Source organism: Sapajus apella, unplaced genomic scaffold (genome assembly GCF_009761245.1).
Source record: "Sapajus apella isolate SASKATOON/1434 unplaced genomic scaffold, GSC_monkey_1.0 scaffold59, whole genome shotgun sequence".
Classification (NCBI taxonomy): domain Eukaryota; kingdom Metazoa; phylum Chordata; class Mammalia; order Primates; family Cebidae; genus Sapajus; species Sapajus apella.
Window position 1 is genome coordinate 5,770,460 of NW_022436999.1, and position 26,928 is coordinate 5,797,387.

The following is a 26,928-nucleotide window of genomic DNA, read 5'->3' on the forward strand; positions in this document are numbered from 1 at the left end:
CTCTCCCTGAGACAGGGTATCGCCCTGTTGTCCAGGCTGGAGTAGATCAGCGTGGTCACAGCTCACTGCAGCCTCAACCTTCCAGGCTCATGCAATCCTTCCACCTTAGCCTCCTGAGTAGCTGGGACTACAGGTACGCACCACCATGCTCAGCTAATTTTAAAATTTTTTGTAGAGACAGGGTCTCATTATGATAGCTATGCCACTATGTGGCCCAGGCTGGTCTCAAACTCCTGGGCTCAAGTGATCCTCCCGCCTCAGCCTCCCAATGTGCTGGGATTACAGGGGTGAGAAACCACAGCCGGCGTCATAATGATCTCTTAAAAAATCCATCTAATTCTGATGGAAAGCCATTGTCAAACTCTAAGGTAGGTCTTTAATCTTATTAAAAGTGTTATCACTGGAATCTATATACATTCAGAAAATCAACCTATCAAGAAACCCTAGTTCTAAACATTTATGGGCTAAAGTTTGGCATGATAAGATGACACCATACTGATATTTGGCACAAGCCTGAGGCGGACCCACAATGGCTGCCCAACACTCCAAGATTCTAGAGAAATGTCCTGTATTGTTAACTCTGAAGAATCACGGGTTGTAGCATCATCCTCTAAAATAAATGTAAGAAGTCCATTTCTCCTTCCTTAAAATATGACTGATATAGACAAAATCTGTTTCTTGCTTTTGAGTTTTAAAGTGAGAAACTTGAAGTTTTCTGTGACCTTATACTCAAAAAGAATAAATATAAATATTATGTTGAAATCTCTTGTTACCCAGAGAAGTGTCTTTGGGTTACTTACAGAGATAAAAGAGATTCCTTTTAACCTGTTCTAAAATCTATGGACAACTTCCTATGTTCCTCCTACATATCTGACAGTCAGTATTTCTTAGTCTTTTTTTCATGCCCTCCTTTTCCTCTTTTCCCCTAAACTACTGCTTGTAGTCAAATCCAGTGTAAGGCTAACTCTATTAGCTTTACACTTAAGATCTTCAGGTATCAGTAGGAGGGATGATCGCTAAAAAAATGTTGCTGGTAAAATATAAGGGCAGAAAAGGTTACAGAGAAGCAGTGAAAGGTCTAATTCAGAAACAGCAGTTCTGGCAGAATATTTTTTTTTTTTTAAAGACAGGGTCTCGCTCTGTCATCAGCCTGGAGTGCAGTGGCGTGATCTCGGCTCACTGCAACTTCCATGTCCTGGTTTCAAGCAATTCTCCTGCCTCAGCCTCCCGAGTAGCTGTGACTACAGGCATGCACCACCAAGCTCGGCTCCTTTTTTGTACTTTTAGTAGAGATGGGGTTTCACCATGTTGGCCAGGATGGTCTTGATCTCTTGACCTCGTGATCCGCCCACCTTGGCCTCCCAAAGTGCTGGGATTACAGGTGTGAGCCACCGTGCCTGGCAAACTTTTTTTTTTTTTAATGTTTTTTGTTTGTTTGAGAACTATTTTTTAAAATCACCTTTTGTTTATTAATTTAACATAAATTATCTGGATTTAAAATAAATAAGACCCAGTTTCGACCTCAAGTTTACAAACTGAGAATATATGGTAGAAAGAATTGTAACAGAGACAGTATCATGAAAGTATTATAAAGTAGGGGACACAGGAAAAAAAAATACACTAAACTATTAATGGATATGCTTTCAAGTCAAGCATGGAAGCGAAGTTTATCTCAGCACCATGCAAATGCCTTACATGGTGCAGACATAACAGCATTTACTAACAAATAGGTGATTATCCCTTTACCCTATGTCCCTATTTTTATCATCCTGTATTCCTTTGCCTTCTTTAATAGCTTATTATACTTGCCTTGGTTCTGCTCTCCTTTCTCCATTCTACTCCCATTCTGGGAACTATAAGAGCCATTTGTAGAAAAAAATTGTATCCACATACAGTCATGTACTGCATAACAACATTTTGGTCAACAATAAACCACATATACGATGGTGGCTGGAATAATAGGCTATACCACATAGCCTAGGTGCACGACAGGCCATACCATCTAGGTTTGTGTAAATACACTCACTCTATGATGTTTTCACAACAGTGAAATCACCTAACGGTACATTTCTCAGAACATATCCCTGTTGTTAAGTGATGCATGACTGTAATTTGTTTTATTTTGTATCATCTTAACTCTTTCTCAGAAACATGTTCCCTTAATAATCTTCATCTATAAAGTAAGCTAAAGTTACAGTTTAATCTAAATTAGGGATAGTTTCATCAATAAAAAATTTGGAGCTGGGCGTGGTGACTCACGCCTATAATTCCAGCACTTTGGGAGGCTGAGGTGGATCACCTGAGGTCGGGAGTTCGAGACCAGCCTGACCAACATGGAGAAACCTTGTCTATACTTCGCTTGAACCTGGGAGCCAGAGGTTGCGGTCAGCTGAGATCATGCCATTGTACCCCAGCCTGGGAAATAAGAGCAAAATTCTGTCTAAAAAAAAAATTGGAGCACCCTAGTTCTGCCCTAAGATCACATTTGGTATAATACATTCTATGATGTTACTTTTCCTGATTCCTTATAAAATGTTGCATCTTTCCTTCTCATAAATCGTGGTGATGCACTGATTAATGTCTTGGTATAGTATATAGTATAATACAAGTTGTGTTGCCTTGATAATGGGATCATCTTAATATGTATACAGAGAATGTAGTACAATATGGGATTGGCTGAAGTTATATATAATTCCATTCTAAAGGCCAAAGAATTGGCCACATTCTATTCAAGACACTTATGCTACAGGGACAACATAAAAACCCAACTACATGAAAAAGTAACTGCAAGATTTTTTTAAGAGGCATGAAAAAGTTAGTTTTTCTTTGTGAAGACTTGCATTTTGTATGTTCTTTTAATACTATGTACTTTCTATCATATTGTCTCTTACCTGGAACAAGCCCAGCTAGAGGTTGATTATCTTCGTCCCCTTCCCTGTAGGCCTGCCACCAGTTTGGATCTTCTTGACTGATCACATGAAGTATATCACCTTTTTGAAAAGACAGACCTAATTCTCGACATGGAACATAAGGGTCATCTGAGGGGTCATAGTCAAAATGAGCTTTTACATGGATCTAAAAGATAAAAAGGGCAAAAATAAAAACAATAAATGGCAATATAAAATGTTTTGTAAGAATATAAATGCTACAAATGTTATTTTTTTAATTTTAAAAAAATTTAATAGAGACAGTATCTCAGTATGTTGCCCAAGATGATCTCAAATTTCTAGCCTCAAGCAATCCTCCTCCCTCAGCCTCCCGAAGTGGTAGGATTATAGGTGTGAGCCACTGCACTTTGGACACAATTTTTCATTAGTGCAAAGAAACTGTAGTTGGAAGGAGGGTGTTAAGTAAAAGTGTTTTGGGGCAGTATTTTCTCAGGTTGATCTGTTGTCTTCTCTGTTGACTTGCAAATAGGTACAAGGACATCCACAACATTGATAGCAGCTACAGGTTGAGGTCCAAGGTGCCTCAAAAGCTTGAGAGAAGCAGAAATAGAATAGAATCCTGACGTATGAAAACAATGACTCTGCAATAAGGTATGCAATTTCTAAATCACTACTACCAGAAAAGGTACACTTTACCATACCACAACTCATCACTGAAGCAGGTGAATATCATCTTCCCTGTGGGTGTCATTGTCTCTGGACCCCACTGTCAGTCCAACTGTGCCTTACACTCTCTTGGTGTTTCTTCTAAAGGATATGTTCATGAAACAAGCACACTACAAATGACTAAAATTATCTAAATCAAGTTTATAATCAATTCCTTTTTGTATGCTATAAACATATTATTAATGGTACAAGTTATGATTTTTGCTAATAATGTGTTCTTGAAAATCCAAATAAATCAAAGAATTGTGCTATTCTACTTAGCATTAAGGGTAGATAGGAACTCTCATGAACTTTATAGAAAGCTACTTCATATGCCATTTCTTCCAGTATGCCTCTGTAAGATATGGCAGACTATTCCTACTTCCAAGAAGTTATAAAAGTACTAACATTCTCTTTAACTTCTCTATGTCTAATTTTTACCTAACCTGGGCAAGTTGCATGTGACACTTCCAAAATCTGTAAGAAACCTAATTCATTTAATGAAATCTCACACGTATTTGTAATAAGCATTTCTGTCCCACATAGGTTAAATTCCAAGTTCAGGTTCAGTGAACCAAGCAATAGATGAACAGCCAAAGAATTCAAGATCCATTTCTATCCAAATGTTATTTGGCTTTCTCTCTCTCTCTCTCTCTCTCTCTCTTTTTTTTTTTTTTTTAAGATGCAGTCACACTCTGTTGCCCAGGCTAGAGTGCAGTGCCACAATCTTGGCACAATGTAACCTCAACCTACGAGTTCAAGCGATTTTCCTATCTCAGCCTGCCAAGTAGCTGTGATTACAGGCACTCACCACCATGCCCAGCTAATTTGTTTTTCTTGTTTTTTGAGATGGAGTCTCACTCTGTCCCTAGGCTGGAGTGCAGTGGTGTGATCTCGGCTTACTGCAACCTCTGCCTCCCAGGTTCAAGCAATTATCCTGCCTCAGCCTCCCAAGTAGCTGGGACTATAGGCACCCACCACCACACCTGGCTAATTTTGTATTTTTAGTAGAGACAGGGTTTCACCATGTTGGCCAGGACGGTCTCAATCTCTTGACCTTGTGATCAACCTGCCTTGGCCTCCCAAAGTGCTGAGGTTACAGGCATGAGCCACCACACCCAGCCAATTTTTTAATTTCTAGTAGATACAGGGTTTCACCAGTTGGCCAGGCTGGTCTTGAACTATTGACCTCAGGTGATCCACTTGACTTGGCCTCTCAAAGTGCTGGGATTACAGATGTAAGCCACTGTGCCCAGCCTTGGCTTTAAGTGTTTTACTCTCATGATAATTGAGGTTATATGTAATAAAGATAATACCAGTCTGCCCCAAAAATTATTTTAAAGAAGATATCCTCTTTAAGCACTTGAGACACTGACTAAACTGAGTACTGTTGATACGTGAAATTTGATAAAATGCTTTGTAAGTGATAAAGTTAGATAAATGGATGGATGGAGGCCTTTTTTTTTTTTTTTTTTTGAGACAGTGTTTCGCTATTGTTGCCCAGGCTGGAATGCAATGGCGCGATCTCAGCTCACTGCAACCTCTGTCTCTTGGGTTAAAGCAATTCTCCTGCTAAAACCTCCCGAGTAGCTGGAATTACAGGAATGAGCAACCATGACTGGGTAATTGTGTATTTTTAGTAGAGATGGGGTTTCTCCATGTTGGTCAGGCTTGTCTCAAACTCCCAACCTCAGGTGATCCACTTACCTTGGCCTCCCAAAGTGCTAGGATTACAGATGTGAGCCACTGCACCTAGCCTTGGCTTTAAGTGTTTTACTCTCACCATAATAGAGGTTATACGTATGTAATAAAGATAATACTAGTCTGCCCTAAAAATTATTTTAAAGACTACAGTATCCTCTTTAAACGCTTGAGACACTGACTAAATTGAGTACTATCGATGATAGACTACAGGAAATTTGAAAAAATGCTAAGTGATAAAGTTAGACAGACAGACAGACAGACAGATACACAGACAGACGGACAGACAGACAGAGGCTTTTTTTTACTGGAGACAGAGTTTCGCTCTTGTTGCCCAGGCTGGAGTGCGATGGCATGATCTCGGCTCACTGCAACCTCTGCCTCTCAGGTTCAAGCAATCTCCTGTTTCAGCCTGCCAAGTAGCTGGGATTACAAGCATGAGCCACCATGCCCAGCTAACTGTGTATTTTTAATAGAGACAGGGTTTTTCAATGTTGGTCAGGCTGTCTCAAACTCCTGACCTCAGGTAATCTGCCCGCTTTGGCCTCCCAAAGTGCTGGGATTACAAGCATGAGCTAACGCGCCCAGCCCAGTAACAGCATTATTTAAAAAAAATGTTTGGCTTGTCATTAAAGAAAATTTTTTCATTTTAAAGAAGTAGTTTACTAACTTCTGTAAATAGGAAATAAAGCTGAGTCCTAATACACAAACTGAAACTAAGATTAAAAAAATGATCTAGTTAAAAATATAAAGATATAAAAGTTAAATAGCTACAAGTAAAACTTCAATGTTATTATGCCTTTTGGGGGTAACTTTTGATGCACTACACAGGTACAAAACATACACATAATCATAAGTGTATAGCACAGTGAATTTTCAAAAACTAAACAGTTTTGTGTAACTAGCATCCAAATCAAGAACCAGAATATTACCAGCACCTCAGAAACCCCACCTGGTGTCTTTCAGTGACTACCCATCCCATCACCTCCAAGGATAAACAACATCCTGATTTCTAGAAATACTGATTAGTTTCCCCTGTATCTTAACTCATATAAATGGAACAGAATAGTACATAGTCTTGTATCAAATATAGTTAAGATACTACACCAAATTTGAAAGTGCTATGCTGCATCCTAAATGGAAAATGCCCTAAAGAGCCTTGTTCTAGATGTGAAAAAAGTTTTTATTAAAATCTTGAAATCTGTCAGTCAACACTAAAAATTAATTTTAGAAAGTTGTGTAGGATAGCAGCGAATCAAAACACAGTTGAGAGATGGAGCAAAAATATTTGGTATAAGGAAAAAATTTCATATATAGTATTATCTAGAAATATGTTTTTAAAAAAAAATCTGTGCTTGAGTATCATCCTATCAATTAATACTACTTCTAGCATCTGTTTGAGTTGTCTTTTTTGCCAAAAAAAAACCCCCAAAAAACCTTGAGAATCTAAAATGGAATTTTAGGCATCACTTGAGGTAGAGGAGATCAATTTTACCAAATTTTTCAAAGATAAAATCAGAGTACTTGTCAACCTGACTGATAATTTTATCAAATCACTTTCTGAAAGCATATCCAGCATGTTGTTTTTCAAAGTGTTTTTGCTCAGATCACCTGCCTAGGATGTTTATTAAAATGCTGAATTCTCAGGCCACACCTCAGACTCTCAGACTCTGAATTTTAATCAGGTTCCTTGGGTAATTATTAGGTACAGATATCTTAGAGAACTACTACTGTGAGAGAAATTAAGGAGAGCAGTGAGGAGGGAATATCTACATTTATGACCATTGCCAGAGGCCAATAAAATCACCGAGAAGTACTTTTCCATGTACTCTTGCCTATGTAGTTTTCATCCCTTAACTATTCTAATTTAATTGGCTTGGAATAGGGACCCTCTTTGTGTAGGCTGGGAAGAGAACATGCTTTACTTATGTGACAAGTTTATCTAGTCCCATCTAAAATATACCCTAAAATTCAGAGAAAAAAAATTCTTACTTTCCTAAAATTAAGAGAAAAAAGTTCTTTATTTTTCCTAAGGAAAATTTATTTCACGTCAGAAAAATTAACAACTGGAATGAGTTAAAGTCTGGGTACTGCCTTAACATATACTATATGATTTCGATCCATATATTCCACTGATTAATTCTCATAAGTTCTAGAAGTTATCTCCACCAATCTTTCCTGTTAGTGACTAAATTATTTTGTTTCTCATACAACAAAAAACAAAACCCCTTTAAAATGAAGGAGATAAGCTGACTCTCATAGGAAAGGTCCAGGGCCTCATAATACTATAAAAACAATCAGTACAGTGTATCTGATCAAAACAGTATTTGGCTTCTAAACAAAACAAAATCTTCTACTTACATTTCAAATTATAGAACTGTTTGGGCACAATTATCTTCCAGCCCAACATTTTCTTTTTCCTTTTTTTCTGTATCTTTAAGTTGTTCATAATTGAAGTCTTAATGATAAAATGGGGATAGGATACAGGGATAATGATTCATCAGTTTATTTGCATGTTTTTTAGGGATTCAATGTTCCAAAATATTTTTTTCAACCAATCAAGAAAGCTATTTGAATTACTTCTTAATAACAATAAAATTTGTCCTATATTGTAATTTAGGATAGTAAGTATAGTAGTACGTACATAAAATATGGGAGGGAGCATGTTCAGTGTTTTTTAATTGATAAAGGTGTGTAATAAACCTTTTGGAGAGTAGGCTGGGCATGGTGGCTCATACCTATAATCCCAGCACTTTGGGAGGCAGAGGGCAGTGGATCACCTGAAGTCGAGAGTTCAAGACCAGCCTGGCCAATGTGGCAAAACCCCATCTCTACTAAAAATACAAAAACAAAATTAGCCGGTGGCACAGTAGATCGTACATGTACATGGTAGCTGTAGTCCCAGCTACTTAGGAGGCTGAGGTGGGAGAGTTGCTTGAACCCAAGAGGTGGAGGTTGCAGTGAGCTAAGATCGCACCACTATACTCCAGCCTGGGCAACAGAGTGAAACTGTCCCAAAAAAAAAAAATATATATATATATATATATATATATATTTGGAGAGTACTGATCTAGAAACTCAGGATCTTGTATTCCACTTGTTCAATGGACACTCCTTTGGAAAGGTATAAATTAGCTACAACCATCTGAACAGTGTACCTTGGAGACAACTTTGGGATTAGCTTAATGGACAAGTTAGTATCCATGAAGGAAAGGCTATCACATTGGTGACTCTCTCAAAATCAAAAAGAGGGGGAAAACAAAAAAGGAAGTTTGGTTTTTCCCTTTTCTATTATGTCTAAGTACTAGGTTGGCTTTTATATTTTTTATACTAAATTTTTTTTTTAACTTTTAAGTTCAGGGATAGAAGTGCAGGTTTGTTAAATAGGGAAACTTGTGTCTTGGGGGTTTGTTGTACATATTACTTCATCGCCCAGGTATTAAGCCTAGTACCAATTAGTTATTTTTCCTGATCCTCTCCCTCCCCCAACCCTCTACCCTCCGAAAGACCCCAGTGTGTGTTGTTCCCCTCTGTGTGTTCACGTGTTCTCTTCATTTAGCGCCCACTTATAAGAGAACATGTGGTATTTGGTTTTCTGTTCCTGCATTAGTTTGCTAAGGACAATGGCCTCTAACTCCATCCACGTCCCTGTAAAGGATATGATCTAATTTTTTTATAGCTGCATGAGTATTCCATGGTATATATATAGCACATTTTCTTTATCCATTCTACCACTGATGGGCATTTAGGTTGATCCACATCTCTGCTATCAAAATATTTTCCTTTGTACTTTTTATTTCTGCATTTCTTACTATCACAGATTTATCTTTAACTCTTAAAGTTCATTATAGAAGGGAAAATAGTGAAAGAGAGTCAAGGAAAGCCTTTACAGCATCAAGCAAGTTTTTCGGTATCTCCCCACAGCTCTAGGATTCCTCCTCTTCCCCCATCCACCATGTATTAATAAATATCTCTTTTATACCTATATAGGGAAAGCAACGCATTTGATAGCAATGGTTCTCAACTTTTCCTTACAACACAGTTATCTCTGTAGTGCCTGGCACAGAGTACATAATCATAATAATAGCTTATATATCTAAAACAATCAATAATCTGTTAATTATCTGGTACATATTCTGTAACTAATAAGCAGTGTGATACTGCTTCATTTCAATACATTCCTTGTTAGATTATGGCATTAGACTAAATGAAAAAAATCCCATTTAGATAAAAGTCTATTATGTCCTCCCTACATATTATTTAATAATCTGAAGTTTCACAAACTAGTATGGGAAATTCAACCCTTCCTTTTTTTTAAAAGGCGAGAAGGAAACTGCACAGTTTGAATAATGTGTATGTTTCATAGGTCAAATGTGTCGGTCACCCCAGTAAGTGAAATACAAAGGTGCCAAGACTCTTGTCCCCCGCTATTGAAAGAGCAGCCACTGGTTGCTATGCGTGGTACAAAATAAATTTTAAGAACTCAGAGAGTACTTCTCCTGACACAACTTACTGTTGCCATACGTGACATTATAGTTCAACAAGTGATTATACAGGAGTTTCAGAAAACACCTATTTTGTGTATCTGTCTTAAACACGTTTCTAATATCACAAAACATAAATCAGAAAGATCTGCTGCAGCTCTCAACAGATGCTGACCTGTACTATAATGAATACTCAATAAACTGGTTCTAATTTCTTTAGATCATCAATTCAATAGATAATTATTCTCCACATATCAACCAAGATTATGATTTCCTATTATTATTTCCTTTCTGGACAGCCTCAATGAGCTTTAATAATAGTAATTCATTTTATGCCAGTTAGGTCTGATAAAACTTGGCAAGCTATATTGCAATTGAGAGTTATTCATAATAAAAAGAGAAAAGCAGGGGCCGGGCACGGTGGTTCACGACTGTAATCCCAGCACTTTGGGAGGCCAAAGCGGGCGGATCGCTAGAGGTCAGGAGTTTGAGACCAGCCTGGCCAACAAGGTCAAACCCCTTCTCTACTAAAAATACAAAAAATTAGCCAGGTGTGGTGTTGTACACCTGTAGTCTCAGCTACTTGGGAGGCTGAAGCAGGAGAATCATGTGAACCTGGGAGGTGGAGGTTGCAGTGAGCCCAGATCGTGCCACTGTACTCCAGCCTCGGTGACGGAGCAAAACTCTAACTAAAAAGAAAAAAAAAGCTGCATTTTAAATGGGATAGACCTGGCATGTTGCTCTTTTTCCCACTTTCTTCCTTTTTAAGCAACTTAATTTTCCAGTTAAGTAGTTCCTGAGATTGTTCACCATGAACATATATTCCTTTGGTTTTCAGATTAAACCAGCCTTTTATTCTTAATCAATAATGAACAGTGGGGGTTAAATAACCACTAAAGGATAAGTAAGTTATTTCATTGTTAGGTGGAAACAATCTGTGTAAGTTAATTACTTTGACATTCTGTTTTGCATACAATGAGAATCAACAAGCACCAATGTAACACCTCGATTAATTTTATCCATGAAAAAATAGATTTTCTTTTACAGAATTACAGATTCTACATGAAGATAAGGAAAAAAAATGTTGAGAAAACATGTCTTGGCTGGGCATGATGGCTCTCGCCTGTAATCCCAGCACCTTGGGAGGCTCAGGCGGGTGGATCACTTAAGCTCAGGAGTTTGAGACCAGCCTGGGCAACATAGTGAAACCCCATCTCTACCAAAGGTACCAAAAATTAGCCAAATGTGATGGTATGCATCTGTGGTTCCAGCTACCAGGGAAGCTGAGGTAGGAGGTTGCAGTGAGTTGTAATCTGCACTCCAGCCTGGGCAATAGAGCCAGATCCCATCTCAAACAAAACAAACAAAAAAAATGCCTTAACTTCTGACATTCATTCTCAAAAGACAAAAGTCATTTGCTCAGGAGGGATGGATTATTGTAGATAATTAAGCAGGAGCATATTCCAACCCTCCTCTGTTATGTCTCCTCAGTTTGCAGAGCTACTTTTGAAGTTCAGGGCTTATTCACAGGAGATATATAGGGAAAAACACAATGCACAGAAAATCAAGCTGTTTGAATTCAAAGACAAGCTGTATTCCCTCATTTCTCTTCCTACGAAAAACTGTAAACATAAAGTAGGTTGCAGATACAATATCAACTTCAGCGTGTTCCATAAAACATAAAGGGAAAACATGGAATGATAGCAAAAGTATAAACATACCTGTGATGAAATATTGAGAAAAAAATAAAATGTGTTCTTTCTCAAACTGCTGTGCTTTAAAGTTAAGAATAACAGATGCAATACAACAAGCTTCCATGTTAATCCAACACTTTAAAGTTTATCATTTTTAAATAGTTTTACTGGAATATAATTCATATACAATTCACCCATGTACACAACTGGATGGTTTTAGTATATTCACAGATTTGTACAACTATCACCACAAATAATTTGAGAACATTTTTATCCCCTCAAAAAGAAACTTGGTACTGATTAGCAATTACCATTTCCTCATAACTCCTCATCTCCACATCTAAGGAACTACTAATCTACTTTCTCTCCAACGGACTTACCTATTCTAGACATTTTATATAAATGAACGAATACATACATGGCCTTTTGTGACTGGCTTTTTCATTTCTCATAATTTCTTCAAGGTTCATCCAATATTGTGGCATATATCAGTACCTTAGTCTTTTAAAATTATCAAATAATATCCCATCATATATACATATTTTGTCTTTCATGCATCACTTGACAGCTATTTGCATTGTTACTACTTTCTAGCTACTATGAATGCTGCTGCTATGAATGTTAATGTAGACATTCTTATGTGAATATATGTTTTAGTCCTCTTGGATATATACTTTGGAATGCAATTGCTTGATCAGAGGGTAATGAAGCCTAACTTTTAATAGAGTTAGCTGAGTAAATGTTTAACAGAACAATATATTCTAAAATAAGGGTTGTACAAACTTTTTAAAAGCACTTACTCTACCCTGTATTAAGTAAATGCACTATAATTGCAAAATAAAAAATTCTGAAACTGAAATATTTTCTATTTTAAAAAGGTGCAGACTTGGCCAGATGCAATGACTCATACCTATAATCCCAGCATTTTGGGAGGCCAAGGCAGGCAGATAACATGAAGCCAAGGAGTTCAAGACAAGCCTGGACAACATGGCAAAAACCCCATCTCTACTAAAAATACAAACATTAGCCAGGCATGGTGGCATGGGCCTATAATCCCAGCTACTCAAGCTACCTTGAGTAGGAGAATTATTTGAACCCGGAAGGCGTAGGTTGCAGTGAGGGAAGATCACACCACTGCACTCTAGCCTGGGCAACAGAGGGAGACTCCATCTTTACCCCCAACCCCACCAAAAAAAGGTGCAGAGTTTACTAATTTAAAACATTGGTATTTCATATTTATTTAAATAAAAATGACTGAATTTACCTGTATTTGAGTACAAGAAATACTCAGTGACATTTCTGTAACAGTAAACAGTAACAGAAGTAAACAGCAGCCACGGAACAAATAAATAGTGAACATTTAAAAATCACTTACTACTGTTTCCTTGGCAGGAGGAGGCTTGATTTGTTGACTGGGGATCAGAACAAATGTTAAAGTACCATGCATATCAGACTGTAATAGAAAGATCAGGTTATTTTTAAAATTTGTATTTATGAAAACCATTCCATGATTTTATGATCTACATTCCCTAAACTGGAGTATTTCAGAACCCCTCCACAGGCTTACATGATGACCAGTGGCACTTAGCTCTACCAAACCAATGAATGGGGCTGGGTGAAAATAAGTGTGTGAAGATGTTTTATAGATTTTACAGCAGCATAAGCAGAGAGTGGAAATTCCACTGTAATAACAGATGCTGGGTAACTAGAACCATAAATCTGGTCTGTGGGTGTGTACAAAGTAATCATAAATTTCCCTCAAAAGATGTCTATAAATGATTTCCTGATTATACCAGCACTATCTAATAGAACTTTCTCCAATGATGGAATTGTGCTACTTCTGTATCTTAATATGGTAGCCATTAACTACATACTGCTTTTCAGCACTTGAAATGCAGCTAGTGTGAATAAGGAACTGAATTTTAAATTTTACTTAATTTAAACAGAAATAGCTACATGCAGCTAGTGACTATTATACTGGACACTGCAGATCTATGGCACTGTTACTGTCTAATATTATTAGAAAAACAACAATCAATTACAGATAATAAATAAAATAACGCAAAAAATGAGGACACAGACTTTGTTTTGTTACTATTTCCCAAATGGCTAGTGCATATTAGGCACTCAATAAATATGTACTGAGTGTATTAATGAGTTATATTACTACTGATTGCAGAAAAATAAAATTATTCTTCTGGCTGTGTCAACTTACCAACAAGTCAAAAACCTCATTGACATCTTTCCCCCGAATTTCAATGCCATTAATCTCTAGAACTTCATCTCCTTCATGTAACAGACCACTTTTCTCTGCAGCACCCCCTTTTACTATACGGCTAATGATGACAGAGTCCATTTCATTACGAACTGTAGCACCCTAAAAAAAAATTATCTAATTTAAAAATAATACAATCTTTTGTTAAGCATTTATTTTTAAATTCTATTTGTTTTCTACTCAACAATACTAACCTTCAGTTATCTTAAGAAAAAATTTACTTACACAGCTACAGTAATTGTAATTAGATTTAAAGGTTTGATCATTTTCTCCACATTTTCCACTTGAGAAATACTCTATTCATTAGAATTCTGAAATTAACCAGACTTTTGAAGCACACAACAGAAGAAAAATGCGCTTGCTTAACAACAGTATGTGGGACACTTACCAATGGAATATCACGAGCCTTTTCTATACGAACTATTTTTACAGTTTCTCCTCCATACTGGCCAATACTTTCATAAACTCTCTCATCTGTAATGGGCTCTAGCTGCATTTCCTGCTCAGCAACCTTATCGTGGGCCAGTAAAAGTGCCTGTTTCAAAGAAATCCATGGCATTTTAAGTAATAGCATGATTTATTTCTGCAGTGATTTTTAATCTCACTATGTACAAAGTATTCTGACCATTAAATATTTAAAAGTGCTATAATTAATTAGAGCTAATAATAAATAAAGATGTGTTAAGTATACTAAGGGCATACTCTGGAATGAAAGTCTAAAATACTTACTAAACTTCATAAAACAAAATCAATGTAAAGGCCTAAACACCCTAGATAATTAAAACTTATGGAAAATATAACCAAAAGGGGGAATAATTTTTGCCTAATTTTTAAAGAAACAGTCGTTTCAAAAATAATTTGGTTCATTTTAAATCTGAAAATATATAACCCAACAATAACTATTATGTTATAGACAGAGTTGTAAATATCAAAACTGGCTAGATAATATTTGACATCTCTTTCAGCCCTGGAGTCTTTGATTAAAAAAAAATAAAAGATTAAATCCTTCTCCTGTGATTAAAAAAAGGAAAAAAAAAAGAAATAAAAAAAATAAAAGAATACTGGAAAAACCATATATATAATCATCTGTCCATCTTCTACCTGGATATGTGGAGTATTCAGCAAAGTAGTTAGTTCTTGTCCTTCCTTATGATGAACTGGCTTCAAAACAGTTTGCACCTAAGAAACAAAAATAAAGATTATTCTTCCTAGATTATAGAAGTTATCAGTAGCACCTATATGCAGGGTCATATTTTTTAAATTGCAAATTAAAATAAAAAATACTTGTAAGAAAAAATCACTAAAAAGAATTATGGGTTTTCAATTTTGTTATTATGGATAACAGTATTTCTTATTTAAAAAACACTAAATAAGATTTTGGTACTTATGCCTATAGACAAAATACTTCTATCTTGAAAGTTTCTCCCTACATACCATAAAATTCATTAATAATAATTACATAAGAAAAGAAAAATTGTCCCAACAGTTACCTTGCTATTTTATAGTTCTAAAATAATTTATGTGACTATTTAAAATCAGAGATAACAACTTAAAGAGTTACAGTCTAGGCTGGGCATGGTGGCTCACACTTCTAATCCCTACACTTTGGGAGGCTGAGGTGAGCGGATTGCTTGAGCCCAGGAGTTTGAGACCAGCCTGGGCAACATAGTGAGACCTTGTCTCTATTTTATAATTTTTTTATATGATTAAGAAAAAAAGAGTGACAGTCTAGCAAGATGAATTTATATGAGTGTAATGGAACAATCACCATAATATAATGGATTTCATTAAATTTCCCACAGTCGAGAAATCTTTGTCTTTCTAGGATAAACTCCCCTTGGTTATTACTTTTTTTTAGCTTGTTTCCTTATCTGTAGAATGGCACCTACTATTTATGGTGCTTCAAAGAATGATTAAGAAAATCTTAAAACAGGCTAGATACAATGACTCATACCTGTAGTCCCAGCACTTTGGGAGGCCAAAGCAGGCAGATCATTTGGGGTCAGGAGTTCGAGACCAGCCTGGCCAACATGGCAAAACACTGTCTCTACTAAAAATACAAAAATTAGCCAGGTGGTGGCATGTGCCTGTAAATTCCACCTACTCAGGAGGCTGAGGCAGGAGAATGGCTTGAACCCAGGAGGCAGAGGTTGCAGTGACCTTAGGTGGCGCCACTGTACTCTAGCCTGGATGATAGAATGAAACTGTCTCAAAAAAAAAGTTCAGAAAAGAAATAAAGTAACTTATAATGGACTATTTTATCAGTAATTTCCATATGAAACCTAGGAGATGGTAATTTTGGGATTAATTAATTTTACCACAGCAAGTGGATCAAAGCAATGACAGTACCAAAACCAGTCTGTCCTGTGGTTTTGGCACCCAGAAAATTATATTTCTAATTGTAGAGTTCTATATTTGTAAACAGGATGGCAGAGCAAATGTTATCTTCTTCAAGAACTTAACTAAAATCTTACAAGGGACAAGGCCCATGATTTAAGACTGTGGGTAAGTAAAGTTGTTTTTAAAAGAGGGTTGTTTCCTTTTTAAGGTTCATCAAGTCTACATTAATTTTAAATGAAATCTGTAGTCTTCATCATACAAGTTTTGATAGCTGAAGAAACTGTGAGGATGGAAAGATAATTCTGAATTTAAAATGTACCAAGGGTGTACAAAATATGCTGAGTCAATTCCATAATAATTTTCTGTATTAGAGACTTTTTCCTATTCTCACTTTTAAGTCAGTTCCTAAACATCTCTGAGATCTTCCCTCCTAAAGAAATTTAGAACTACTGTGTTTACCCAGTGTCCTACTAAGCTATATGTTGCTTATTGTGGTGTCAACACATATCAACAACTACTTCTACAAAGGCATTAAGGAATTAAAGGCTATTCTTTTATCCTACCACTCCTTTCCATTGGCCTATAAAAATGCTCTAATCTCTTATCTTTAAAAATACCCTTTCCTGACCTTGTTTGTACTCTTCTTCAGCTATACCACTTTTCCTTGTTTTCCTTCAGAGGCAAGATCCTTTTGCATTTTAAAACTAATTTTTTAATTATAAAAATGATATATATCAAATGCAAAAAAATCAGAAAATCAATAACCAAAAGGAAGTAAACAGATGGACTTTTATTGTACTCAGGGAAAATCACCTTGGTATATAACCTTCCCGCATTTTTCTATTTGTCTTTACCAAAATATTCACCTTGATATATGTATCTGACAAAGAACATGTAGCCAGAATATATTAAAAACTCTTAGAACTCAAGATGAATAAAATAGAAAAGAGATCTGACTGGGTATTTCACTAAAAGATAAATAGTCAATAAAAATATAGAATGCTCACTATGTAATGCAAATCAAAACAATATACCATTGCTTACCTACTAGAATCATAAACAAGAAACAACCCAAATATATATCAATAGGTGAGTAGTCAAATTATGGAATACTCAAAGAATGAAATAATAACTCAGCAATTTACAAACTACTGATACAAGAACAACATGGATCTCAAAAACATTATACTAAACAAAAGAAGTCTGATAGAAAAGACTATTGTCTTACTACATTTATATAAAATGTCCACAAATGACAAATTTGTAAAACAGAAAGCAAATTAGTGGATAGTTATAGGGCCTGAGGGTTGAAAGAGGTGGTTACTGTCTGTAAAGGGTCATGGGAGAGAAGCTCTGTGGCGTGATGGATGCTTCTATAATTTGATGGCAGTCGCACATTTTACAGATATACATAATTGTCAAAATACACTGAACTATACAATAAAACACACTCATTTTTAGCGCATGTAAATTATATCTCAATAAAGTCGGTTACCCCAAAAATGTACCTTCAACATCTAAACTTTGAGATAATGTCTATGTATATATCCCTTCTTTATTCTTTACTTTTTTTTCTTTTTCTTTTTTTTTTTTTGAGATGGAGTCTCACTTTTATTGTCCAGGCTGGAGTGCAATGGCATGATCTTGGCTCACTGCAGTCTTCACCTCCTGAGTTCAAGCCATTCTCCTGCCTCAGCTTCCTGAGTAGCTGGGACTACAGGCACCCGCCACCACACCCAGTGCCAATTTTTTGTATTTTTGGTAGAGATGGGGTTTCACCATGTTGGCCAGGATGGTCTTGAACTCCTGACCTCAGGTGGTTCACCCACTTCAGCCTCCCAAAGTGTTGGGATTACAGGCGTGCGCCACTGTGCCCGGCCCCTATAATAGTATTTTATAACTATTTGGACATGATACTAATAAATAACTAAAATATTTTTCTATGTCATTAAATATCCTTTTTAATTCTATAACAGAAATATGACCATTCTAGTTCTGAGTGGCTGTCACTTACAAGATTAAGTCTAAGCTCCTTAGTATTAAATCTAAGGACTGTGGGCTGGCTGTGGTGGCTCATGTCTGTAATTCCAGCACTTTGGGAGGCCTGGGGGGGAATCATGAGGTCAAGAGATCAAGACCATCCGGAGCAATATGGTGAAACCTCGTCTCCACCAAAAGTACAAAAATTAGCTGGGCATGGTGGTATGCGCCTGTAGTCCCAGCTACTCAGGAAGCTGAGGCAGGAGAAATGCTTGAACGCAGGAGGCAGAGGTTGCAGTGAACCAAGATGGCGCCACTACATTCCAGCCTGGTGACAGAGCAAGACTCCATCTCAAAAAAAAAAAAAAAAAAAAAAAAAAAAAAAATCTAAGGACTGTCACTATTTGATTCTTTCACCTTTTCCAGCCCTATCTATCTCCTGGCATTCCTTATATCTTTCTGGTTCAGCATCAAGCTGCTTGTTCCCTGCACAAACCATGCTGTCCCCCAACAATGACTATGATTATACTAGCTGTCCCAGCTACCTAAATTGCCTTATTCTACTTGCCTAGATAATATGTACTCATAAAACTGAACATATTTGATTTAAAATTATCAGTAGGGCTATTTCCCCACTACACTGAGCTCAATGAAGATAGAACCTGTATTTTATTCAACTTCATATTTGGCTACTGGCAGAATGTCTGGCAAACAGCACTGAAATATTTAATGAATTCAATGAAAGGAAGAGAGGGTAGGAAGTCATCCTTGATGTCTCCTTTACCTTTATTACCCACATAGAGACACTATGTCCTACTAATTTTCTATGTAAATATTTCTATACTCTATGTGCAACTACTACTCAAAATCTTACATCTGGACAATGACAATCGCCTCCATATAACTCTGTTTCCATTGACTTTCCAAAATGTTAGCAAAGTAATACTTTAAATTAGAAGCCTGTTTAAATATGTATCTGTTAAAAATTCTTCAATAGATTCACAATTATTTCTAGAATAAATTTCTTGCTTTAAATTTTTTATGAAGTGACCTTTTCCTGTTAAATTTGAGAAACACAAAAAAACTAAGAAAATTACCTATTTATCTAACACCCAGAGATAGCCTTTTTTTTTTTTTTTTTGAGATGGGGTTTTACCATGTTGGCCGGGCTGGTCTCGAACTCCTGACTTCAGGTGATCCGCCTGCCTCGGCCTCCCAGAGCGCTGGGATTACAGGTGTGAGCCACCACGCCCAACCCAGAGATAGCCTTTTTAAGAGTTTATTAATTCTTCCAAAACCTCTTACATGTTTAAATGAGATATGTGTGTGCATTTGTACAAATTAATTCATATTTCCCTGTTCCTATACAACTTCATAATTCATTACTTCTTCCTGTTTTATTGCACTGGCTGCTACTGCCAAAAAAATGTTGAATACTAGTGGTAGGCATCTGGAGGTTCTTTATGTTATTCAAGACTTCAATGGCAATGTGTGGGTGTTTCACCATTAGGGACAATTGGTTTCTGGTATTATTCTTTTTCTTTTTTTCCCTTTTCCCAAAGTGCTTTGTCACACATCTGGTATTATTTCTGACTATCTAGTTAAAACAATGTACCTGGACTTATTCAAGACTTAAATGGCAATGTGTGGGTGTTCCACCATTAGGGACAATGCTATTGGTTCCTAGTATTATTCTTTTTCTTTTTTTTCCCTGTTTTTCTCCCAAAGTGCTTTGTCACACCATCTGGTATTATTTCTATCAAGTTAAAACAATGTGCCTGGCTTTCTAAGAATTTTTATCATCAAAGTATTGAATTTTTTTCATATGTCTTCTCTGTATCAAAATGATCATGGGGGCCAGATGCTGTGGCTCACATCTATAATCCCATACTTTGGGAGGCTGAGATGGAAGAATTGTTTGAGCCCAGGAGTTTGAGATCAGTCTGGGCAACACAGTAAGATCCTGTCTCTTAAAAAAAAAAAAAAAAAAAAGAGAGAGAGAGAAAGAAATTAGCCAGGCATGGAGGTGCACATCTGTAGTCCCAGCTACTCAGGAGGCTGAGGTGGGAGGACTGCTTGAGCCCAAGAGGTTGAGGTTGCAATGAGCCATAATCATGCCACTGTACAGCAGCCTGGGTGACAGAACGAGACTCTGTCTCAAAACAAAGATCATATGGTTTTCTCCTTTTACCTATTCATATAAGTTAACTATTTTAAAATATTTACAAAAGTAATCCATCATAAGATAAATTTAAATTTATTAATGGCCTTCAGGATCTGGATACCATCTTTTAAGATTATGTCCTACTCTTTACTTAGCATTCAAGAAACATGCCAGGCTTTCTCTCTCAACCCTGTGACAATGGAATGCCTTTTCCTCTTTCTTACATTTCCTGGTAAATTCCCAGTCACCTCTCAAGACTCGGCAAATTAAATTTCCTTCTATGTTTCTTCCTACTTCCTATCACTTCCCTCATCCTCCCCATTCCCGCAACACAGAATCAGGCATATCCCAGTGCTGTTGGCACTTTTCTCATACTGCCATCATAGCACTTCTCATTAGACTGTAATTGTTTACTCATTGTGCCTCCACAGTGAAAGTCTAATTCAACATTCACGGGTTGATGGACATCTAGGTTGTTTCTAGTTTCTGACTATTATCTGGTTGCTATGAACATCTGTTTTTAAGTTTTTCTATGGATACATTTTCATTTCTCTTGGGTATATACCTAGGAGTGAAATTGCTGGGTCACAGTATATAGGTGCATTAGCTTTAGCAGATACTGCCAAACATTTTTCCAAAGCAGTAGTACCAATTTATACTCCACCACAGATGTATGAGAGTTTCAGTTGTTCCATAAGTTCACACACAATACTAACAGTCTTTTAAATTGTAATCATAGTCATTCTGGTGTCAGTGTAGCAGTATCTCACTTTGTTTTAATTTGCATTTCTCTGTTGGCTAATGATGCCTATATCTTTTCATTGCTACTGGCCATTTGGATTTCCTCTTTTTTATGAAGTGACTGTTCTTTGTCAAAATTCTTTTTTTAACTGAGTAGTCTTTTTTCTTATTAATTTGCAAGAGTTGTTGTTTTTTGTTCTTGTTTGAGACAGGTTCTCATTCTGTTGCCCAGACTGGAGTATAGTGGCACAATATCAGCTCACTGCAACCTTTGCCTCCTGGGTTCAAGTGATTCTCCTGCCTGAGCCTCCCAAGCAGCCGGGAACAGGTGCACGCCACTACAGCCGGCTAATATTTTTTGTTTGTTTTTTGTTTTTGTTTTTTTTAGTAGAGACAGGGTTTCACCACGTTGGCCAGGGTGGTCTTGAACTCCTGACCGCAAATGATCCACCCGCTTTGGCCTCCCAAAATGTTGGGATTACAGGTGTGAGCCTCCCAAAGTACTGGGATTATAGACCGTGCCTGGCCAACAAGAGTTCTTTATATATTCTATAGACAAATTTTTGTCATACGTGTATTTATAGAAACACATATATACTTCAATATCTCAAAATCAAATATCATTTCCCAGTGTGTTTTCTTTCATTTTTACTCTCTTAAAGGTATTTATAAGTTCATCTAATGAAGTCCAAGTTCTCAACCTTTTCTTTATAAAAATTCCATTAAAATTCAAGAAATTTGGTTTGTGTTTATTAGTAAATATCCTAGATCCTCAAAGTTTAATATAGACCTTAAAATTTGAGGTTTTCATAGGTTTTATTATCTATTATATGGTATCTAGTGTTTAACTGATATTTTAAGCTATATAAACAAAGAATACTTCTAAATATTTCACTAAATTCCTTGAGATTTTTTTTTTTAACTTAACCTCACTAGGTCTCAATAGTCAGAATGAAAACAGGGGAGTTGAACTGGTGATTGCTAATATGTTTTTCAGCTGTAAAATAAAGGCAATGGGTCCATTTAACCTTCACAATTTTGTTAACAGATTTAACACTCCTCTCTTTGATGAGTTCTGACTATGCGCTTTTTTCACAAGTATACTGAAAAGGCAACTTCACAGTCATGCATGCTCCAGGGAAAACCATTCATGTTCTATCACTGAAGACACTGTAGATACTGTAAGGATGTGAAAGCAGACTTTCAGAAAATCTCCTTTATACAGTACTTTTAAAATTGTGAACTATACTATATTCACATATGTGAATATGTGAACTATCCTAAAACTAATAATCAAAATGGATTTTTTTAAAGCCCTTTTTAACAACTTCTTTCTCTCCAGCGCATTTACTCTCTCAGCCACTTCTAGTTCTTTGCTTTTCTCAACTCCTAAAGCCCTTTAAGCTAAGTTGTTTCTTTTCTCCCTTCTTTCCACCTTTCCATTATGTGTGTCAGCTTTTTTCAATTGGAACAATTCTGATCTCTCCTGCTTCTCTCACTCTCTTCTTCGCCCATGCTGTATTTAGCAAAACAAGGACCCGGCAGCCAGCTGGACAAACCTTCCTCCTAAGAGGGACAGGAATGATTATGATAATTTATTTTGTATTCTTCCCAAATTCACACTATAAAAATTATACTATGTATGTGAATAGTATAAGATCGAAGTAATGTTATTTCAATCTCTGTAAGAGAAGTAACTTTTAGAAATTTCAGAAAACCATTTAAACCATTGTAAATAAACATGACAAGTGAGAAAAATATATTCCTTGGGGACAATTGTGTGCTAATCTACAAAGTACCTCCTAACCTATTTATAGGTCTGTAGCTCTAGATGTCCTCCTTCGCCAATAGCCCATTTTCTGTCTCCTGCTGGCATTCAATGAAATACACATTCACTTGATGGGATTCCATAAGTTTTCATTTTAATAATACCAAAATAACTTAAAACGCTAGAATAATGAGAGACTGTCTACTCCTCAAAACAGGAGAGTTTATTTATATCCTTTTTAAATCTTAAATTTAAAAGATGTTTGCAGAGCAGATTAAACACTGAACACTGGTTAGCATGAGAAACAAGAATTTATGATATCATGTTAACAATAAAAACTCTCATAGTACATTAAGATTTAATAATTTGATATGTCTACAGTTTTTACAGGAGGAAAACTTCAAAATACCTAGACATAATAAATCTTATGAGTTATATAATACCTGATGGTCAGTTATAATTTTATCTCATCAGTATTCACTATTTCAGTTTATAATGTATAATGCTTAAAATTCATAAAACTATGCTAAAAACATTAAAAAATTGCTCTCAAGTAATTCAAATATTTGTTACTATCCAAATTTATAATTTTATATATAAAATTAACTCTTCATGAAACAGAGTTCTGACTCTGAGGCAATTTTTTTTTCAGGATAAAACGCATGTAGTAAACTTTTCCACCACAATACATATCTTATAGTCACATTAGTATTTTCCAATAATCCTGTCCTCCTGCCACTGCTAATTACCTTGCAGACATCAACAGTTTAGAATACATACCTCTTGAGCAAGATCTTGTGCATTGGAGATAAGAGGAAATGGAGGACTGGCCTTGTTCATGTGTACTGTGATGGCATTGTGTATCTTAAATGCATTCTGGAAATCCTTATTTTGAACAAGTTGTAAAAGCAGTAAAATATCCTCCTGGCTCTGAGAATCTACCAAAGTATGCTGGATATGTTTAAGTGAAGAAAATAAGTCTTCTATTTCTAGTAGGAAAAGAAAAAGGAATCCAAAAATTAATTGTTTCAGTATTAATCCAACAAGCATTTCAAGAGAAAATTTATTTGAATCAGTGACGATTTAAGTTTTCAGAAAAATACCAAAATCTGCATATATTACTGAGTGTCAATCATGGTCATTTTATAGAATTTTAAGTAAAACATTCTAAAAAAATCACACAACAGAATAACTTGCATTTTTAACAAGGTGTTTTAATTATAAAACTAATACATGTTCACTATAAAAACAAGTGAGGAAGGAATACAAAAATTAATAAAGAAATTTAAAACTACCAATAATCGCATCACCTAGAAATATTTTTTTCTTAACATCTTATTTCCTTTTTAACAGTACATTGTAAATGATTTCCCATATCACTAGTCTTTTAAAATATTTATATATAGGCCGGGTGCAGTGGCTCACACCTGTCATCCCAGCACTCTGGGCGGCCAAGGTAGGCGGATCACGAAGTCAGGAGTTCAAGATCAGCCTGGCCAAGATGGTGAAACCACATCTTTATTAAAAAGACAAAAAAAGTAACCAGCTGTGGTGGTAAGTGCCTGTAATCCTAGCTACTTGGGTAGCAGAGACAGAGAATTGCTTGAACCAGGGAGGCGGAGGCTGTAGTGAGCTGAGATCGTGCCACTACACTCCAGCCTGGGCTACAGACAAGACTCCATCTCAAAAAAAAAAAAAAAAAAAAAAATTATATATCATGATTGCATGATATTCTACTACATGGCTAAACCATAATTTATAGTAACCATTAAACTAAAGTTGAACATTTAGATTGCTTCCAACGTTTTGCTACCATAAAAACAAGCATTCTAGTACATAATAATCAGTGCTACAGATAAATTTGTCTCAGATTCTTCATAAAGTAATTCCCAGAAATAGAACTTTTAGATAAGATTCTGACATTTTTAAAGAGTCAAACAGCTTTCAAGGGAGGCATTACTAATTTGCATTCTATTAGCAATATTTTCACCAATTAGAGATCATTTTTAAAAAATCTTCTATTTGACCTATTAATAGGTAAGTTGAGGTTTATTCATATTTACCAGGCACTTGTTTTGCAGTATATAAAACTCTAATGAATATGTGAGTCTCCTAAAGTTGTACTGAAAGTTGTGCACACGTGTACGTGTACTGTATCTGCCTGTTAGTGTGCATGCCTAGCACAAGCATTTTTCTGGAAAATACTATTCCAAAATGGTTAAGAAGCACTGGTAGTCTCTTCTCTGCTCCCAAACAGGCTGTGTGTATGTATATGTGTGTGCGCACATATGTGTGAATATACTCTGTCACATTTGTTGGGAATAGTTTTCCAGTATTTCCATTTGTCTCTTTATTTGTAGTTGCTTTTATTAATTTCATTATAGAAGTTTTCAACTCTTTTTCCTTTTTTTTTTTTTGAGACAGAGTCTTGCTCTGTCACCCAGGCTGTAGAGCAGTGGCACGATCTTGGCTCACTGCAACCTCCGCCTCCCGAGTTCAAGCAATTCTCTGCCTCAGCCTCCTGTGTACAGGGGATTCCAGGCATCCACCACCATGCCCAGCTAATTTTTGTATTTTTAGTAGAGATGGGGTTTCACCATCTTGGCCAGGATGGTCTTGAACTCCTGACCTCATGATCCGCCCGCCTTGGCCTCCGAAAGTGCTGGGATTACAGGTGTAAGCCACCACACCCAGCCAGAAGTGGTTAACTCTTATATGTTAAGAATGACCCCTTTCTTTTCCTGTGTGATTTCTTTAACTGTTTCTATGCTTATAAGCTTCTTGTAAGTCATTAAAAAATATTTATCTAGATTTCTTCTAGCATCTTATAATTTCTAATTTAACTTCTGTTTAATTTTAATCCATTTGGAGTTTATTTCAGCATAGATCTGAAAAATTTTCACTTTATTTTTCTTCAAAATAACCAATGATTCTAGTACCATTTATTAAATAATCATTCCTGGCCAGGCGCAGTGGCTCACGTCTGTAATCTCGGCACTTTGGGAGGCTAAGGTGGGTGGATTGCTTGAGTCCAAGAGGTCTAGACCAGCCTGGGCAACATGGTGAAACCCTGTCTCTTTTAAAAATAAGAATTTTTTAAAATACGAAACATTAGCCAGGCATTGTGGCATGTGCCTTAAGCCCAGCTACTCATGAGGGTGAGGTAGGAGAATCCACTGAGGCCATGATCATGCCACTGCATTCCAGCCTGAGCAACTGAGTGAAACCTCATCGAAAAATAATCAATCATTCCTTTTTCACTGATTTATAATGCCACCAAATTCTTACACATATTAGAATTTGTCTTTATTTCACTGGTCTATCAGAACTATACTGTCTTATTATAGTAGCATTATAATGTTTGTTCATATTAACATGACAAGTACCTGATCTTTATAAATTTCTTGACTATTATAAATTAGTTTGTGTAAGTCACTTGATTTTTCAAGTTACCTCCCATTCCCTCTTTCCTAGTCTTCCAAAAAGAAAAGTCCTATTGAGACTTAGACTAAAATTAAACCTGTAAATGTGTCTAAGAAAAACTTAGAGCACATACTAGGACTTATACAATCAAAGACATAGTATAAAAAAGACACTGGAAAATATCTTTCTAATGTGCCTTGTTGTCAGCTTTCTTCTTAAAAGGCCTGCAGAAACACAACCGACTGTTAATTATCTTGTATGCCACAATTTGAACAGCAGTTAAAGTTTTAAATAGATTCTAACAGTTCTTCAGTTGATTCTTGAGGTTCCCTACCTTTCCTGCCCAAAATCAAAAGAACTTTACTCTTCATTTTAAATATATATATACATTTAGTCTTCCTTAGTTTATATATATAGTTGTCCCTTGGTATCAGTGGGAGATTGACTCCAAGACCTATCACAGATACCAAAATTTGCAGATGCGTAAGTCCCTTATATAAAATGGTGCAGTATTTGCATATAAGGTATATACATCCTCCAGTTACCTAAAATCAGCTCTAGATTACTTATAACACTTAATGTAAATGGCTGTTACATTGTACTGTGTAGAGAATAATGACAAGGAAAAATATTTTTATAAAGACTTAAAAGTCGGCCAGACACAGTGGTGACTCATGACTATAATCCCAGCACTTTGGGAGGCCTAGGCAGGTGAATCATGCGAAGTCAGGAGTTTGAGACCAGCCTGGCCAACATAGTGAAACC

At 36.2% G+C, this 26,928-nt stretch overlaps 1 protein-coding gene across 10 annotated transcripts in view; it reads right to left on the reverse strand.

Annotated features, from left to right (window-relative positions):
* Positions 1 to 26,928, reverse strand: part of MPP5 (membrane palmitoylated protein 5) — a 101,777-nt gene that overhangs the window by 18,537 nt on the left and 56,312 nt on the right. For all 10 annotated transcript variants that reach the window (XM_032245851.1, XM_032245858.1, XM_032245852.1 and 7 more), the window contains 6 exons: positions 23,521 to 23,729; positions 14,849 to 14,926; positions 14,136 to 14,282; positions 13,688 to 13,849; positions 12,848 to 12,925; positions 2,892 to 3,075 (listed from right to left, as the gene is read on the reverse strand). In XM_032245851.1, the coding sequence (XP_032101742.1) occupies positions 2,892 to 3,075; positions 12,848 to 12,925; positions 13,688 to 13,849; positions 14,136 to 14,282; positions 14,849 to 14,926; positions 23,521 to 23,729 (858 nt within the window). The remainder of the gene's footprint in view (positions 1 to 2,891; positions 3,076 to 12,847; positions 12,926 to 13,687; positions 13,850 to 14,135; positions 14,283 to 14,848; positions 14,927 to 23,520; positions 23,730 to 26,928) is intronic.